This window comes from Ceratotherium simum, chromosome 18, assembly GCF_057802395.1.
Source record: "Ceratotherium simum simum isolate JZ-2026a chromosome 18, ASM5780239v1, whole genome shotgun sequence".
Classification (NCBI taxonomy): Eukaryota; Metazoa; Chordata; class Mammalia; order Perissodactyla; family Rhinocerotidae; genus Ceratotherium; species Ceratotherium simum.
Window position 1 is genome coordinate 50,680,066 of NC_141917.1, and position 19,558 is coordinate 50,699,623.

Sequence of the window (19,558 nt, forward strand, 5' to 3'; positions counted from 1 at the left end):
CATGAAAGACCGAGAAAGCTAAAAGAGTAAGTGGGTTTTGATCAGAGAGGAAAGTTTCAGAATTCAGGATCTTGGAGGCCAAGCAGATACAAAATATGGCTGTGTGTGTTTGGTGTGAAAAAGTGGTAAAAAGAACTGAGTCATGCACCTTGTAAAACCTATCACTTTGGTGACTCTAATATAAGTCAATGGTAAAAACGTATGAGATTTGGGTTTTAGGAGGAAGCACTAAAGGTTGACTCAGTATGGAACTATTTAGACTAAGATTCCACTAACCCTTGGCTTGGGTCTCTTTAGAGATTATTTCCAGAAAGGGGTGCCTGCTTGGGCTACAGTGTTCTCAGTCTCTGTGATCCACTGTAGCTTTTATTGAAAATAGAGTGGATGCTTGACATTCACAGATATAAAATGTGTAGTTTTGACTATTCGCAAGTGACCCTAAGGGTTCCTGACATAGGTAGTTAATAATTTTTTCCACAGAGTGAATTTGAATCTCTTGCCCTAAAACTGGCTTATAGAAACTAGTCACTTAACTAGCGACTTGTAGTGAAGTCAACATTTCTGTCTCAGTTTGCCTTTAATATATGATTACATTTATTATCAGACTATCTCAGCCTAGTAGGTTTCACAGAAGAGGAAATTATTGGTCAAATTGTAGTATGAAATGGGTTTAAAAATTAAGTTTAAAAACTAAGTTTAAAAAACGTTTAGTGTTGCACCTAGCATGTAATAATTGCTTAATAAATGGTAGTTACTAGTGCCAGTTCAGGACTTCAACAAGTTTTTAAGCCAAATCTTTTTGTGTATGACCAAGTTTTTTTTTTTTTATAATTTTATTTATTTATTTTTTTCCCCCAAAGCCCCAGTAGATAGTTGTATGTCATAGTTGCACATCCTTCTAGTTGCTGTATGTGGAACGCGGCCTCAGCATAGCCGGACAAACGGTGCGTCGGTGCACTCCCGGCATCCGAACCCGGGCCGCCAGCAGTGGAGCGCGTGCACTTAACCCCTAAGCCACGGGGCTGGCCCTGTGTATCACCAAGTTTAGTGAATAGTATTTATATTAAAAATTTTATTTTGATTCAGGGTGTTCATGAATTATTAAACTGAAACTAGAATGGTAAATTTGCAAGTAAATTAGAGGGAGAATAATAGGTCATTTCTCACTTATGTACTTCTGTTTGATATACTTGAAAGGGGGTATATTTTATAGTAATTCATATTATATTGCTATCATGAAAAATTGCATCTTTTTAAATACCCTTTAAGTATTTTCCATACCACAAATACACATACACAGAAACAAAATGAATTACATTATTCACTTTGTTTTTCTTTGAGATTTAGTGTACCTGAAAACCAGATTTAGTTGTTTTAGCTAAACAATTTTCTTTCTCAGTATATTGTATACTTATATAATTGTTTTTGCTTTATAGTGAAGAGCTCAGAAAAGAAGCAAGACAATTAAAGCGGGAACTCTTAGCAGCAAAACAAAAAAAAGTAGAAAATGCAGCAAAACAGACAGAAAAAAGAAGTGAAGGTAAGGGCATTTACCAGGCTTATCTCTCACTTGAAACTTATTCTCTTTCTTCCCTCTCTCCCCTCTTCCCTCCTTCTTTTCCTCTCTTTCTCTCCTCCCTCCTTACTGAGTTTTGCTTTTTTTTTAATACTTTCTTTAGCCAATAAAATAAATTTCCACCTAGGACTTTTGTCTGAGAAGTAAATTCAAACTTAATTGTAACTATTGTTCCTAAATAAACAGAGTACTTGACATCAGGCAAAACTTAAATGTTGCCATAGCACGTATCTAGACATGCACAAGAATGGAATGCTCATTTTTTATATTGGATACCCTTTAAAAGATTTAAGAAAGGTGTTTAGGCCCTGTGTTTGAGACTTGTGTAAACATTTATGCATTGGTTTGATTAGTATTAAATACATACTCTTGTTTTTTGTTTGTTTTTGATTTTACTCTTATGTTTAGATACAGAAAATCTAAAATATAAAATTGATCAAAAGCTGATCAAAATAATACCCTACTTTTTATACAGGTTAAATATGTTCTTTATTTCACTATGATTTTTATGAAGCTAGAATAGCTTCAAAAAAGTGATCTCACTGAAGATCTTTAGTGTAAAACTGTTTCAGCTATAAAACATGTAATATTCAGTTTCCAAAATAGCAGATTAGAACCCTCAAGTCTGTTTTCTCATTACAATAATAAATTACATTGTAGATTCAGTGAATATGATCAGAAATTTGATTCAGTTACTTATAATAATGTCTACTAGATTTGGCTTAACAAATTTGCTTTGTGCATACATTTTCTGTATTTTCATGCTTTTGGAAAGCATGAAGTATTTTTATCTACTAAGTTCTGTAACAGTCACTGGAGATATATCAAAGAATAAGATGTAACATCTGGCCTTAAAGAATACATATTCTAATACAGAACAGTAGTATAGCATTTGGCCCTAGGCATTATTATTTATTTTAAGTAGCCCAAATAATAACACATAACTATCTAAAGGGTATAGTTCTTAGATTGTTTGTATCATTTCCCAATGACTACTATAGTAAAGGCAGGTACTTGATGAAGAACTTGAATTCACTGGAATATATTTTAATGAAACTAATTATGAAAAAGTTAACTTGATAAGATATCATCATCATGGCTGTGTGAGTGGATCCCTTTGTCTCACTCCTTAAACCTACAGCAAGTAAAGCATCCATAACCCAACAAAAGCTACACTGCACAACATATCAGTGTGCTGGAGAGATCCACACATGGGTACATATGTAGGTGGGTGAATTGGAGCACATAGAAGAGGCCAACTGGGGGAACAGCAGAGGCAGTGCACAGGATCCTGGCCCCCGGCTGCAGCAACTGAGTCAGCCACTCCTAGCCCCAGAGAATCCAGTGGGCAGCAGCAGAGGTGCCTAGCCACAGTGAAAGTTGTGGCCAGAGGGATTGGAGCAGCAGTGGGGGTAGAGCCCCATGATCCCAGGCCCCAGGCCGTGGCTCAGAGCCTGGTAGCAGCAGAGGAGGAGCACACACAAATCCAGCCTCCTGTCGAAAGCAGCACCTTGGGCCACAAGGAAGTGAGCATCAGTGAAGGCAGAGCCCTGCAAACCCAACTCTCTCTCCCTCCCTCCTCTATGGCCATGGAATTTCCAACCCAGGTGATCCCTGATGCGATAGAGGCCTCAACCATTCCTGTAGCCCCAGAAGTGAAGCCAGCAACTGCACAACATTGGCAACAGCAAGGGATCAGTGACCCCTGGAGGCATGGGGAGCAGAAACAAGATTACTGGTGACACCCCTATTAGAAGCAGTTGGAGGGTGGACCCTGCTGGTCCTCAAATATAGCCAGAGGCAGCTCAGGTAAGAGAAAACAAAAACTTGTGCTATAGCACCACCTACTGAAAAATAAAAGAAAGGCCTCTAATCTCCAATGGGTTGAATAGTTGGAATCAAAACAAACAAAACTATACCTAAATAAGAAAAGTGTTCACAATGACAAAAGAGACAAATAATTCAGCCAGCACCATGAAAAGCTATGATGGTCTTCTTGTGATGCTAACACAGCATCACAAGAAAAAAACAACAATTCTCCAGAAACCAAACATAAAGTCATGGAAAAGTGTGATCTAATTGATAAGAATTCAAAATACCTGTCATGAAGAAACTCACAGAGCTGCAAGGACATTCAGAAAGGCAGTTCAATGAGCTCAGGAATAAAAACAGTGAACAGAAGGTATACTTTACCAAAGAGATTGAAACTCTAAAAAAGAACCAAACAAATTCTGGAGCTGAAGAACTCAATAAATGAGACGAAAAATGCATTAGAAAGCATTGGAAATAGAACAGACCATATGGAAGAGAGAATCTGTGAGATGAAAGATAGAAACCAAGAAAATGATGCAGGTAGAAGAGGAGAGAGAACTAAGATTTTTTAAAGTGTAGAAATTTTAAAAGAATTGTCCAACTCCATTAGAAAAGACAACATAAGGATAATCGGTGTCCCAGAAGGTGAAGCGAGAGAGAAGAGAGCAGAGAGCTTATTTAAAGAAGTAGAAGCTGAGAACTTCCTAAACCTGGGGAAAGAACTGGACATACAAATCTATGAAGCTAATAGAACACCTAATTATCTCAATGCAAAAAGAATTTCTCCAAGACACGTGATAATAAAACTGTCAAAAGTCAATGACAAAGGAAGAATATTAAAGGCAGCCAGGGGAAAAAATCCCATAATCCATAAGAGAACTGCCATTAGGCTACCAGCAGATTTCTCAGCAGAATCTCTACAGGCCAGGAGAGAGTAGAATGATATATTCAAAATATTGAAAGATAAAAACTGTAAGACAAGAATACTCTATCCAGCAAAGTTATCTTTCAGATATGAAGGAGAAATAAAGCCTTTCCCAGACAAACAAAAGCTGAGGGAGTTCATCACCACTAGACCTGCCTTACAAGAAATGTTGAAGGGAGCCCTCCTGAGACTAAAAGGCAAAGGTGTACAAAATTTGAAGCAAGGTAATAGACAGACATAATCAGAAAATTGCAACTTTATATCAGAATAGGTTAGTAAACACTTAATTATGACATAAAGCTTAAAGGGAAAGGAAGCATTAAAGATAACTATAACCACTTCAATTTGGTAACAAAGTCACAGCATAAAAAGGGATAATTTGTGATGACAAAAATATAGAAAGGGAAGAGGAAAGGGGTGGAGCTTGCATAGGCAAATGAAGACGAGATGCTATCAGCAGACAAAGGACTATCTTATCTATGAAACCTTTTGTACAAACCTCATGGTAACCACATAACAAAAATTCAGAGCAGAGACACAAAACATTAAAAAAAGAGGAAACTGAGAAAAACATTACAGAAAACCACCAAACTGAAATGGCAGAAAGAAACACAAGGAAAAAGAAACAATGGAAATATAGAGCAACCAGAAGACAAGAGATAAAATGGTGGTATTAAGTCATCCTATATCAATAATCACTCTAAAAGTAAATGGATTGAGTTCACCAATCAAAAGACACAGAGTGGCTGGATGGATTAAAAAACAAGACCCAACAATATGCTGCCTCCACAAGACCATTCTCAGCTCTGAAGACAAACATAGGCTCAAAGTGAAGGGATAAGAAATGATACTTCAAGCAAATGGCGAACAAAAGAAAGCGAGTATAGCCATACTTATATCAGACAAAACAGGCTTCAAGCCAAAAAAGATAACAAGAGATAAAGATGGACATTAAAAAAAGGGAACAATCTATCAAGAAGACATAACATTTATTAATATATATGCATCTAATATAGGAGCACCAAACAGACCTAAAGGGAGAAATTGACAGCAACCCAATAATAGTAGTGGATTTTAATATCCCACTTACATCAATGGATAAATCATCCAGACAGAAAATCAACAAGGAAACTTGTTGGCCTTAAATTAAACATTAGACCAGATGGAGTTAATAGACATATATAGAACATTCCATCCACAAATAGCAGAATACACATTCTTCTCAAGTGCACATGGAACATTCTCAAAGATAGACCATATGTTGGGAAGCATAACAAGTCTCAGTAAATTTAAGATTGAAATCATATCAATCACCTTTTCCAACCACGATATTATGAAACTAGAAATCAACTACAAGAAAAAATTTGGAAAAGTCACAAATATATGGAAATTGAACAACATGTTACTGAAAAATTGTTGGATCAATGAAGAAATAAAAAGAAAAAATACATAAAGACAAATGAAAATGAAAACATGACATATCAAAATCTATGAGATGCAGCAAAAGCAGTACTATGAGGGAAGTTTACAGCAATACAGGCCTACCTCAACAAACAAGAAAAATCTCATATACACAGTCTAACATTATACCTAAAGGAACTAGAAAAAGAAGAAAAAACAAAGCCCAAAGTCAAAGGAGAAAATAAAAATCAGAGCAGAAATAAATAAAATACACGCTAAAAAGACAGTAGAAGATATCAATGAAACTAAGAGCTGGTTCTTTGAAAAGGTAGACAAAACTGACACATCTTTAGCCAGACTAAGAAAAAAAGACAGAAGTCTTAAATAAATAAAATCAGAAAGGAAAGAGGAGAAATTACAACAGATACCACAGAAATTACAAAGGAGTGTAAGAGAATACTGTGAAAAGCTATATACGAATAAATTTGATAACCAAGAAGAAATGAATAAATTCCTAGAATCATACAACTTTGCAAAACTGAATCAAGAAGAATAGAGAATCTGAATAGACCAATCACTAGTAAGGAGATTGAAACAGTAATAAAAACCTCCCAAAAGACAAAAATCCAGGACCACCAGCTGGCTTCTCTTGTTTAAATGTTCTACCAAATATTTAAAGAAGATTTAATACTTATCTTTCTCAAACTATTCCAAAAACTTGAAGACGAGAATGGGATGCTTCCTAACTTGTTTTATGAGGCCAACATCACCCTGATACTAAAAGTCGACAAGGACAACAGAAAAAAAGAAAATTACAGGCCAATATCACTGATGAACATAGATGTAAAAATCCTCCACAAAATATTAACAAACTGAATACAACAGTACATTAAAAGGCTTATACACCACAGTCAAATGGGATTTATTCCAGGGACGCAAGGATGGTTCGACATCCACAAATCAATCAAAATAATACACCACATTAACAAAATAAATAATAGAAATCACATGATCATCTCAATAAATGCAAAGAGAGCATGTGACAAGATTCAGCAACTATTTAGGATAAAAACTCTCAATACAAAGGATATAGAAGGAAAGTACCACAACATAAGAAAGGCCGTATAGGACAAACCCAGAGCTACCATCAGACTCAATGGTGAGAAACTGAAAGCTATCCCTCTAAGAACAGGAACGAAACAAGGATGCCCACTCTCACCACTCTTATTCAACATTGTATTGGAAGTCCTAGTAGAGCAATTTGGCAAGAAAAAGAAATAAAAGTTATCCAAATTGTAAAAGAAGAAGTAAAATTGTCACTTTTTGTGGATGACATGATTTTATATGTGGAAAACCCTAAGGAATTCACCAAACAACTATTAGAAATAATAAATACAGTAAAGTTACAGGATACAAAATCAACATAAAAAAATCAGCTGCATTTCTGTACACTAACAATGAACTAGCTTTAGAAAGAGAAATCAGGAAAACAATCCCATTCACAATTGCAATAAAAAGAATAAAATACCTAGGCATAAATTTAAGGAGGTGAAAGACCTGTACACTGAAAACTATAAGACATTGTTGAAAGAAATTGAAGAAGACAGAAAGGAATGGAAAGATATTCTCTGCTCATGGATTGGAAGAATTAACATAGTTAAAATGTCCATATTACCTAAAGCAATCTACATATTCAGTGCAATCCCTATCAAAACCCCAATGACATTTTTCACAGAAATATAACAAAGAATCCTAAAATTTATATGGAACAACAAAAGACTCCAAATAGCCAAAGCAATCCTGAGAAAAAAGAACAAAGCTGGAGGTATCACACTCCCTGATTTCCAAGTATACTACAAAGCTATAGTAATCAAAACAGCATGGTATTGACAGAAGAACAGACACACAGATCAATGGAACAGAATCAAGAGCCCAGAAATAAATCCACACATCTATGGACAGCTAACTTTTGACAAAGGAGCCAAGAACGTACAGTGGAGAAAGGAAAATCTCTGTAGTAAATGGTGTTGGGAAAACTGGACAGCCACATGGAAAAGAATTAAAGTAGACCATTATCTTACATCATAAAAAAAATGTTTAAACTCAAAATGAATGAAAGACTTGAATGTAAGACCTGAAACCATAAAACTCCTAGAAGAAAACATAGACAGTACGCTCTTTGACATCAGTGTTAGAAAGATGTTTTTGGATATGTTTCCTCAGGCAGGGGAAACAAAAGCAAAAATAAACAAATGAGACTACATCAAACTAAAAAGCTTCTGTACAGCAAAGGAAACCATCAACAAAACGAAAAGATAACCTACGGACTGAGAGAAGATATTTGCAAATCATACATCTGATAAGGGGTTAACATTCAAAATATATAAAGAACTGATACAACTCAACAATAAAAAAACAAACAACTTGATTAAAAAATGGGCAGAGGATCTGAACAGACATTTTTCCAAAGAAAGTGTACAGATGGCCAACAGGCACATGAAAAGATGTTCAACATCACTAATTATCAGGGAAATGCAAATCAAAACTACAATGAGATATTACCTCACGCCTGTCAGAATGGCTATTATTAAAAAGACAAAAAATCACAAGTGTTGGAGAGGATGTGGAGAAAAGGGAACACTCATACAATGCTGGTGGGAATGTAAATTGGTGCAGCCAATATGGAAACAGTAAGGAGATTCCTCAAAAAATTAGAAATAGAACTACCATATGATCCAGCTATTCCACTTCTGGGTATTTATCCAAAGAATATAAAACACTAGTTCAAAAAGATATATGCACCCCTATTTTCATTGCAGCATTATTTACAATAGCCAATCCAAGGAAACAACCTAAGTGCCCATCAATGGATGAATGGATAAAGAAGATGTGGTATATATATATATACACTACATATATACCATATATATAAAATGAAATACTACTCAACCATTAAAAAAAAGATGAAATCGTGCTATTTGCAACAACATGGATGGAACTTGAAGGTATTATACTAAGCAAAATAAGTCAGATGGAGAAAGATAAATACCATATGATTTCACTCATATGTGAGAGAGAGAAACAACAAGAAACACATGCAGAGAACAGATTGGTGGTTACCAGAGGAGAAGGGGGCTGCAGTGGAGGGCAAAAGGGGTAAAGGGGGACATTTGTACAGTGATGGATGGAATCTAGACTTTTGGTAGTGAACATGATATAGTGTATACAGAAGTTGAAATATAATGATGTACACTTGAAATCTACATAATGTTATAAACCAATGTTACCTCAATTTAAAAAAAAAGTTAAGTCACCATAATGGCACAAGTTATAAACTGAATTTAAAAGAAAAGATAAACTTCTTTGTGACTAGATCATGTATGTAAAATATAATCCAGAATAGAAACAAGCTATATTGGCAACATTGAGATTTGAAAGAAGTACAGTGAGGATTATTTTATTTTTAATTCTATATATAATTTTCCCAGGAGATTGTTTTTTATAAGCATTTTAAATATATGAAAGTAATTCCTTTCAGCTGGAAAGATCTTTTACTTAAATTTTTTATTCATTTTTGAGTTAATAATTATTAGTACCCTCATGTCTCAAGAACCATGCTGGACTAGGGGTGTGAAGTTGGCAATAGATGGGTGGTTCTTGCCTTCATAGTTCATGATCTACTAGGAGTGAGAGAATTGCAAGTAATTAATTACTGTAACAGTGCTGTATGGTTAAGGCCTATATTAGACATAAACGATGCTGTGTCAGTTTATCTGCCTTTGAAATCACTAAATACAATTAGGTAAAGAAAGATTTGAGACTTAAAAGAATAATTTCTTAACAGGAAAGAGACATTCTTATGGAGCTTATTTCAGTCTATATATGTGAGAGTTGGCTCTGTTAAAATCTTTTTTATGCCATAATTAGAAAGAGAATCGTATTAGTAATTAATTTCTGAATTTCATTTTCCTTATATTGTCTAGAAATACCTGGATTTTCCCTAAATCTGAATGACAGTTAAAATTAGCTTCCAAAAGAATTGGGTCATTTGGTGGCTATCTTTGTGTTCTAGTCTCAGAATGGGCCATTTTATTCATTTATTTTTTTATTGTTTTATTTTGAAATAATTTTAGATTTACCAAGAAGTTACAAAAATATTAGAGTTTCCATATACCTTTGATGTTAAGGTCTTGTATAACTGTAGTGCAGTGATCAAAACTAAGCAATTAATGTGGTTATAATAGTATTAACTGCCTGCAGACCTTATTAGAATTTTACCAGTTTTCCCACTAACATCTTTTTTCTGTTCTATGATTCTATCCAGAGTTCCGTATTCCATTCTGTGTCCTTAGTCTCCTCTGACCTGTGACAGTTCCTCAGTCTTTTTTTGTCTTTCATGACCGTGACACTTGGAAGAGTCCTGGTTAGGTATTTTGTAGAATGTCTCAATTTGAGTTTGTCTGATGTTTTCTCATGATTAGATTGAGGTTATGCATTTTTTGGCAAGATTGCCGCATGAGTGATATGTCGTTCCCAGTGTGTTATATCAGAGGTAACGGAATGTCTGTTGTCATTTTACTGGTGATATTACCATGATCACTTGGTTTAAGTGGTGTCTGCTGAGTTGCTACATTGTAAAGTTACTCTTTTTCCCTTTGAGATTATAAGTAATTTGGGGGAAGATACTTTGAGACTATGCAAATATCCTGTTGCTTTTCAAGCTTCCCCCCACTAATTTTAGCATCCATTGATGGATCTTGCCTGTAGGCAACAGTTACTTACCATGGTGTTCTAATGGTGACTTTCTAGTTCCCTCATTCCTACTGCTTTTATTACTTGGAATTGTTCTATAAGAAAGAGCTCTCTCTCCTGTTATTTATTTATTTACTTATTTATGTAAATATGAGTTTGTGGATATTTTATTCTATGTGCTATAATCCTAAACTATCATTATTTATTTTGTTGTTCACATAGTTCCAACATTGACCATTAGTAGCTCTTTCAGGTTGTCTCCTGTGTCTGTTCAACTTGCCCCCATCTTTTGAGTACTTTCTTGCTTTTTGGCATAAGATGCTCCAGGTTGATCTTGTGTTTTACCTTGTCCAGACCTGGAATCAAACACTTCTCCAAGGAACCTGTGGTTCCTCTTAGTAGAGTATTGTAAGTAGAAACCAAGATGTGGGCACTAAGTTGGCCGTTTTATTTTGATTCTAATATTTTTAGAGCGCTATTAGGAGCAATGTTGTATTATCACTATCTTCTCAGAATGCTTAACGAAATTCATTTTTAGCCTCTCTCTGTGATGATGTGACATTTTTCTTGGAATTGCATTTCCTTTAAATTTACTTTGATCTTTTTAACTTGGCAAGTATTGCTGATAAGATGATAGGAAATTGTTTATTATGAAAGATTTGTGAAGTTCAGTAAACACTACATTATATTTGATATTCACATGCTCCTATGCAGTTCTTAAGTCTAGTTGTCCTTTTTTCTCCATCATTAAAAATGATACCATGAGCCATCTCACTGCACAGCGTTATGAAAACAAAGTAGAATTTTAGGCATCCTTGAATGTATGTCAGAACTTAGCCTATCTTCCCAGCTGACAGATACTCCAAGGTTAGAACTACGTAAACCCTGGGAACAGTTCCAGAGGTCCTCATATGTATTTGCATAGTAAGATAATCACATGAAAAGAAGTTGGGAAGTGTTATTTGACCTTGGCTCTATAACTTTATGCGTTAGTTGAGCCAAATACCTTCCTGAACCTATTCAGGAAAGATTTCTTGATTGGGCTATATGCGTACATATCAGGCTTTTATAAAGCATTTTATTTTAATCCAAGACTAAATTATCTGAATATTATGACAACTCTGGATGATGTGGTCTTTTGAACATGATATGCTAAATCTAGCAATTTAATTTGAGAATAAACTTAGAAACAATAATCAATATTAAAAAGAGCCTTGTGGATATTTTGGTGTGTAGTAAATTGTTGTGTAATATAGACCTATCTTCCACAGAAATTTTCATCTGGTTGCATGTACCACATCTGCTAATATAAGGAGACTAAAAATACATTAATTTTGGTATTTTTAATAGCAATTTCGACAGAGATACTAGATGCTCGTTACGTGTAATGCTAATGGTTATAAGAATGGTTTGGAATATTATATTTTCTCAAAAAATAAATAGGAAAGTATTAAGACTCTTAACTCCAATTACTAGTGGTGAAGTTATTTAAGCCTTTGTGACTCAAATTTCCTGTCATAAATCCAGGGATAAAATGCCTTGTGCACCCCTCAGGGTTCTTGTAAGAAGTAAATTAGTTAATGACTTTAATAAATTTACAAGTGCTATGTAAAAATAATAATTTTAAATTTGTAAGGAGAAAAACATAGCTATTCCTAGTTTCATTTTGTTTCCTATCTAAATCCTACAAAATTAAAATATGAATTTTAATAGTGGGTTAGTTTCAGTTAAAGCATATAATCAGTATGGCTACATATAAAAATGAGAAATTAAAATCTCAAATGTTTCTTTCATGTGTTTTCACAGCTGCATTTCTATAATCATAGTCTTTCTTAAAAGATGTGTTTGAGTGAACTTGTATACATCCTTAAGTAAAGCTTCCAGTAGTATTATTTCCTGATTTTTTGAATTCATCTAACAAGTCTAACACTTGCTGACTGTTGCCACTACATTTTAGAATTTAATGTATTATCCTCAGATTAAAAGCACTTGAGAAGAAACCTATAAGGACAAGAAAGCTTTGTGTTCTAATGCCCATGTGTTAATATATCTAGTTTTGTCTTTCTTGCATGAATGGAGGTCTCTCATTTATCCAGGTGCCCTAGTAAGCGTGATACTTTCTTCAGGGCTTTTGTCGTCTTAGGAAATCACCTTTGATCAGGGAGTAATATCCCGTAGGTTTTATCATCTTTACCCAATTTCCTGGGCTAGATCCATAGCCAGAATTGTACAGATAATTAGGAATTTATATTCTAACCATAGTTCTGCTTCCAAATCTATTCTGTCACCTCAGCAAGTTACTTTAAAATCAGGACACATCTATCCATATATAAATTTAAAGATAAATAAGATCTGCTCTTCTTATTTTTTAACATTTTACTGTGAACTTTTTTATTAATACCTCAGTTCCATTATGGCAGAAAATAAAATAATTAAAAGTCATTTGAAAGAGAGGTTGTTGCTTTTACATCAATACATGCTTTGGGCCCCTGCAATTGAGCAATACTAAATACCTTGCCGTTTGATATTACCTGATTGTGGTGATAGCGCCATGAGTGTATGCACACGTCCAAATCCGTCAAACTTACACATCCAAACATATGCCACTCTTCTGTACACCAGTTATGCCTCAACAAAGCTGCCCCTCGAAAAGAATATTAATCTATAAGCCAAAAACCTCTTAACATCTCTGCCCTACTAAGAAAGCATACACTTATAATTGAGTCAACGTATTAATCCTCTTAACACCAATGTAGAAAAAAGCTTCTCTGTGTAGTAAAAATGTATATGGGACCATCCATTTTCCCTTCAATCTTCCCAGTAAAGCTCAAGATCTGCTGTTTCTTATATCACAGGGATATTGCCAGATAGTAGATATAATTATACCTCTGTATAAGAAAACGTAAATATAACTTAATTTTTATTAGATGGTTTGCCATCTATTGACTTTTTAAAGGCTTCAGACAACGTATAAAGAAGGATTCAGTAAATGAAAGGAATAGAATGTCAAGGAATAAAACCATTATTATAGTCATATAATGAGAATTTTTTATAGTAGCATGAAATTTGACACTAAGATTCAAAACAGTTACATTTCTTAGTTGAATACAGAATCTGCAGTAGACTCTAACACCCCAGTTTAGGTAAACAACGAACGTGCTGTTTTACTTTAGACACCAGCAATGTCAAAAGAGATGTACTGCAGGACAATCCTGTTTACAGCCTGGGAGTCTCTTTAGTCCCACTGTAAATCATCCAGGCCGTTGCATAAGATTTTTGTGGAGGGTAATAAATTTTGAATAAGAATGATAGATAATTGGAGATAGACTTGGTTTCCTGTGTTGACTCTGTCAGGTTCTTTAATAAACTCTATAATCTTTTTCATTAAATTATGTCTCTAAGTCCTTTCTAGGTTTCTTTAAGTTTCATCGTATCAAAACTAGTACCCAACTGAAAATAGTCACGTAGAGATACAGGTTTAGACATATTCTCTAATCAGCTTTAGGGAGATAAGGTGTCAGATCCTCTTTTCAAAGTTCTAAGCGCACAATACCTGCTCTATGACTAGTGCCAGCAAGTAGAGGAGGAAGGGCAATCTGAGCTTGTAAATCAAGAAAGAATTTTAAAGCGTCTTCATGAAACAGCTCCCTGAGGTGCTTAGTACCTCTCAAATTGTACTGGGCCATTTCAAGTTTCTTCAAACTATCTTTTTAATGCCGGATTAAGACCAACTAGGGCCCCTCAGGCTTGCTAGGTTGTAAAAGTATATCGTTTTTGACTACTTTTCATCTATCTAACATATAAGGTTAAACTAGCTTAATCTTGGTTTTTATAAGAAACACAAACCCATTTGGGATGTTCGCTCTGTGTTGTGCCTGATACTACACAGAATTAATTCCTCTCTTTGAGCAAACTAGTTCTTTTTTCCAAAGCAGTTAACTTTCTTCAGGTACTCTTGAATCATCATTTTTTTCTTGGAGACTAGAAGTATCAGACCTATTTTTCGCATAGTCTATTCTTAATCTATGTGCTAACTTTTAATGTAATTTACATGGAAAAGTGAAAATATATTTGGGCTTGACTCATAGAAGGCCTCTCAGGCCAGCCATCAGTAGTAATACTCTGTTTATTCTTTCTTTGGCCATGGTGCTAACAAACTAATTATCTGGTTCTAAGTTCAAAACGGATTAAAGAATAATAAAAGTGAGGGATAGTACCTGTTAAAAGGCAAATTTTATGGTATATGAAATATATCCCAAGAATTAAAAAATAAATAAACAAGCAAAAGAAAAGCCAAGGTAGGGGCTGGCCTATGGATCTTTTTTAGCCCTCTGTTTTATTGGGCTAAAAAAAATAAAAAATAAAAAGTAGTGAGAGAGAAAGGCACAGCTAGGGACATTCATTCTGGCAGCAGCAAGAGGTGATAGCTGACCACTTGACACGAAGTAAGGAAACACAGAACATAGTAGTGGAATATTATGGATACATTTGCTGTCGATGATACTTCACTATATTTTGGGAGCAGGTCAATATTAAAGTTATTAATGCTCCTTATAATGACCCTGATTCATTAAGAAAAGTTTAGATGGTGTTTATTATTGTTTAATAAGGCAGAGAGTGGGCAATGAGTCTAACCTAATTGGTAAAAAAATACACAAAAATTAATCATTTTAATTACTTAAAGACAAGATTCTCTTATCTGAAATATTCAATTATGTGGAATACCTATTTCCTAGAAGTCCTAGAAAAATAAAGCTTCCCTCTGTAGCCAGCATAATCATTCTCTCAAGTGAAATTTTATTGAATACATGTTACTATCTTCATATGCCAGAAAGCATGCTATATTTTTAACAATATGTCTTTCAACAATTAATTTTAAAAATAGTAAAGACATTTAAAAGTATATAGCAAGTATAAAGGTATACATACCCTCACAATTAGACCAAGTGTTTACTCTTTTGGTAAAGTGAATAAGAGATGACCATCTTTAATTTGAGAGTCCATAAAGTACTTTGCTCTTTTTTGGACAGTACATTTCACACTTTCTCACTTACTATCATGAGCAATCTTGTTGAGCTTTACTTTGAGAACCGTACATTGTGGGCATATTTGATTTTTATGTGCAATGAAAATAAACTCTAACCAATCCATATATTTTTATGTGTCTTGAATTCTGTGCCATCTTGGAGACCTCCTAGTGGTTACATAGGACTCATCTATTGCTACTTTTAAGAACCAATGAATTAGGGATATCTCTTTGCAGCCCTTCACTGTCTTAATATAGTTTTTTAATAAGCATTTTTTCTGCATGGTGATTAATATAATTCCAATGTAGGAAATTTGACAAGAGCCTTTAGCTCTATTTTTAGTAACTGCAATTTGTCCTGTTACTGGTAATGGTGCCATTCCTAACCAAGTAAAAAAGGTTTGTTCATTGGTACAGGTAAGTATTAATCTTTGGCCATAACTGTCTCTTTAAAAAAACAAAGCTGTATTATTTCTTCCAATTATAAAAATAATGTGTCCTTTGCAAAAATATCAGAAATGTAGAAAAGCATAAAGGATAAAAAGAAAGGTCATCCCATAATACTTCTCCCAAAGACAACCATGGTTAACTTTGTGATATTTATTTTTCTGGACTTTTTAATCTTCGTGCCAGAAACACACATGTGTATTATTTTCCATAATGTTACTTTATTATAATCTTGTTTGTAATATGCTTTTTTAAAAAACTTTCCAAGTGAAATTGACCATAACTCTTAAATGGACAACTTGCTCTTAGGAGTATTTCTTCCTCTAATTCTCTCATATCAGACAGAGTAAGACATATAGAAGACAATAGATGTAAAGACGGTATACATGTAGTTGTGAGATGAAAAATTCCCACCATTTTCAGCTCTAGGGTTTAGAAGATGTGAGGGCGCTGACACTTAGGGACTCCATCTCCATTGCTGTTGGGAATTATTTATACCTCTTATAAATTAAAACAAAACAACAAAAAAATGCTGACTGATATTGCCTGGTAGCTTGCCACCTCTTCGTTTCTCAAGTGACCGCTCATAAATCTGCAAGGAAACATTATAATCAGGTTAGATATTTGGAGCCTGAATTGAAATAATCACAAATTTGTCTACTTTAAAAAGTAAGAGTTGAAGGCCGTGTGTGTGTGCATGCATGCTATTTTTTATTTTGTTTTGTTTTGGTATTTAGATTGTCTCAAGGGAGTAACTAATATCGTCATTAGAAGTTTGATTACAACCAGCATTCCCATTTGGGAATGGAGTTGTTAACTATTCCAGACTGCTGTCAAGCCTTTATTTTAAGTAAGATGTTTTTCTTTTATGTGACATTTTCTGAGGCCTTGCCAAAAATGACATCGAACATATAATTCATTTGAGTGCTGAGTTTCTTCAACATCTTGCAGCACTTAATCAAATTTGAAAAAGATATTCTTTTCACAACTTTATAGCATAAACCTGTGAATATGTTGCATTAAAACTTACTCTGGACAGTTTAATCTGTGTGGTATTAGGTTGATTTTTTTTTTTTAATGATTAATGCAATATGTTGACAGTTTTAAATGGTTATATTTTCAAAATTCTTCACATAAACTCATGGCAGCTGGTACAGATGCAGCTTTTGAGTATTAATAACTTTTCATGCAAAAGCCAAATAATCCCTAAATTATATTAATAGCTACATTAAAGAATTTGAAATGCCAGAAAGGACAAAGAGAATAATGAAGTTCTCAGAACTAAGAAGATGTCAAAATATTAAGGACAGTAGAAATCTATTTTGAAGTGCAAAAGGAGTTTATATTGACTTTTTTAAATGGCCATGCTAGAGTGTAAACTTATTTAAAACATTATGCTGCAATATATTTAAAATGTGAAAGTAGGCTAGCCTTAAGGAATTTCTTGAGCATCAGAAACTCCCATCTTGAGTGTGCTCTATTTACATTACATACTTCTGTGCAGTCATCACAGAGTTTCTGTCCTGAAAGGGGCATCCAGCCCCACCCCTCCAAGATATACATGGGAAACCAAAAGTCAACCGATTAAGTGACTTCCCAAAAATCACACAGCAAAGTAGTAGGACTGGAACTTAGGTTCCTGGCTTCTAGTCCAGTGCTCTTTCCACAACTCTGTTCTTCAATTTGATTCAACTTTGAGTAGATACAGTCTGTAAAGTTTTAATTGGTATTTATTAAAATTCACTTTGGTTTTGGTAAGAATAGTTGTTTCTAAAACCTCCTCAACAAACCTAGAGTCCTTTAAAGAGCACATTGTTATCATACTTGTTGTGCCTTTTCAAAGACTAAACATGTAATTTTGGAATGAAGAACAAAAATTTTAATGTTACAGAAAATGTCAGTTTCTGGCCACATGGAAAACTAGGAGTCCAAACTGATCCTCCTACTAAAAACACCTAAAAATGTTGATATAATATAAAAACATCTTCTCACGTGATCCTAAAAACTTGCAAAAAAAAAAAAAAAACAAGGAATACTCAAACCAGGAAATAAGTAAAGGTGTGAACTAAGAGAATTAAGTGGAGCACTAGGTCAAGCTTTAACCCTAATGATATTTTCTAAACTGGGTGAACTGGAGCATGGTTTATTGAGGTCTCACAAAGAGAGAATGTAAAACCTAAGGTCTTCCCAATGTAAGGGGTGTCTAATAGAAAACTATCCCATGTAGTTGGGGGCCCAAAGGACCTCATTCTTAGTGGCAGGGAGATTTAGAAATAAGCACCCCCATCAGAGGACTATAAGGAAAACTGTCTGTCTTAAATCATGGCACAGAGTATTTTGGGACAAGAGCGTTTCCTAGGAATTCTAGCCACAAAGCAGCCTTCCCATCAGTTTGGATCCCCAATTCGCCCTGCCTAGGTGGCCTCAAAATCCTCCATCCAAGAATTTCATTGGAAATAGTCCTGGATCCATAGTGCCCTGAGAAGTCTGATACAAGCAAACATAAATCCTTTCAGGAGGAACCTGCTTTCATTCCTTGTCCTCAAAGAACGTTCAAAAGAAAAAGAGTGGCTCTGAATGAAAACACACCCAAAATCCAGGCACCCTGACAAAAAAACTAATGGAAACAGCAGACAATAGAATCAGACTCACAAATTCTTCAGATTTTATTGAGACACTAAGTGTTAAGTAAGTATATATAATATATTTCAAGAAATGATAAGTGTATAAAGACCAAGCAGATTTTAAAACAACTAACGAAATCTAGAAATGAAAAATATAGTAGTTGATATTAAAAACTCAATAGGTTTTGTATCAAATTGGACATAGCTAAAAAGAGCATTAGTGAACTGAAAGAATTGAAAAAATTATGTAGAATTCAGCCCAAAAAGAGATAGAAGACCTGGAAGAAGATAAGGATGATCTAATAAATGTCAAATCAAATTCCAGGAGGAGATCAAAGGGCAAATAGAGGGACTATTTGAAGAGATGATAGCTGAAAATTTTCTATAACTAATGAGGAGATCAGCTCACAGAGTAAAGCATTTAACAAAGCAAACTAAAAGAGATAAATAAAAATAAATCTAGATCTAGACACATCATCATAATACTTCAGAGCATTCAACACAAAGACATCTTAAAAGCAGACAGAGAGAAAAGACATTACGTTTAAAAAAGCAAGAGCTGATTTCTAACAGCAACGGGCAAAGACAACACAGAGTATTATCTTCAATGTGCTGAGGGAAAATTTTCTTTAGAGGAACAAAAACTGAGAGACTGCTACCTGCATACCTTCACTAAAGGAAATTCTAAAGGATATACTTCAGGCAAAAGATAGGTGAGCCCATGTGGAAGATCTGCAATGCAGAGAAAGAAATACAGAAAGTGGTAAATATATGAGTAAATCTAAATAAATGTTGAATGAATAAAATAACAATAATGTATTGTCATGTTAAAAATAAAGTAAAGGGGCCAGCCCAGTGGCGCAAGCAGTTAAGTGCACATGCTCCGCTGCGGTGGCCCAGGGTTCGCCGGTTCGGATCCCGGGCATGCACCGCTTGGCAAGCCATGCTGTGGCGGCATCCCATATAAAGTGGAGGAAGATGGGCACAGATGTTAG

At 34.6% G+C, this 19,558-nt stretch overlaps 1 protein-coding gene across 3 annotated transcripts in view; it reads left to right on the plus strand.

The window, feature by feature from the left end:
* CWC27 (CWC27 spliceosome associated cyclophilin) overlaps window positions 1–19,558 on the plus strand; it is a 225,396-nt gene that overhangs the window by 103,362 nt on the left and 102,476 nt on the right. For all 3 annotated transcript variants that reach the window (XM_087443325.1, XM_087443327.1, XM_087443326.1), the window contains exon 11: window positions 1,437–1,540. In XM_087443325.1, the coding sequence (XP_087299451.1) occupies window positions 1,437–1,540 (104 nt within the window). The remainder of the gene's footprint in view (window positions 1–1,436; window positions 1,541–19,558) is intronic.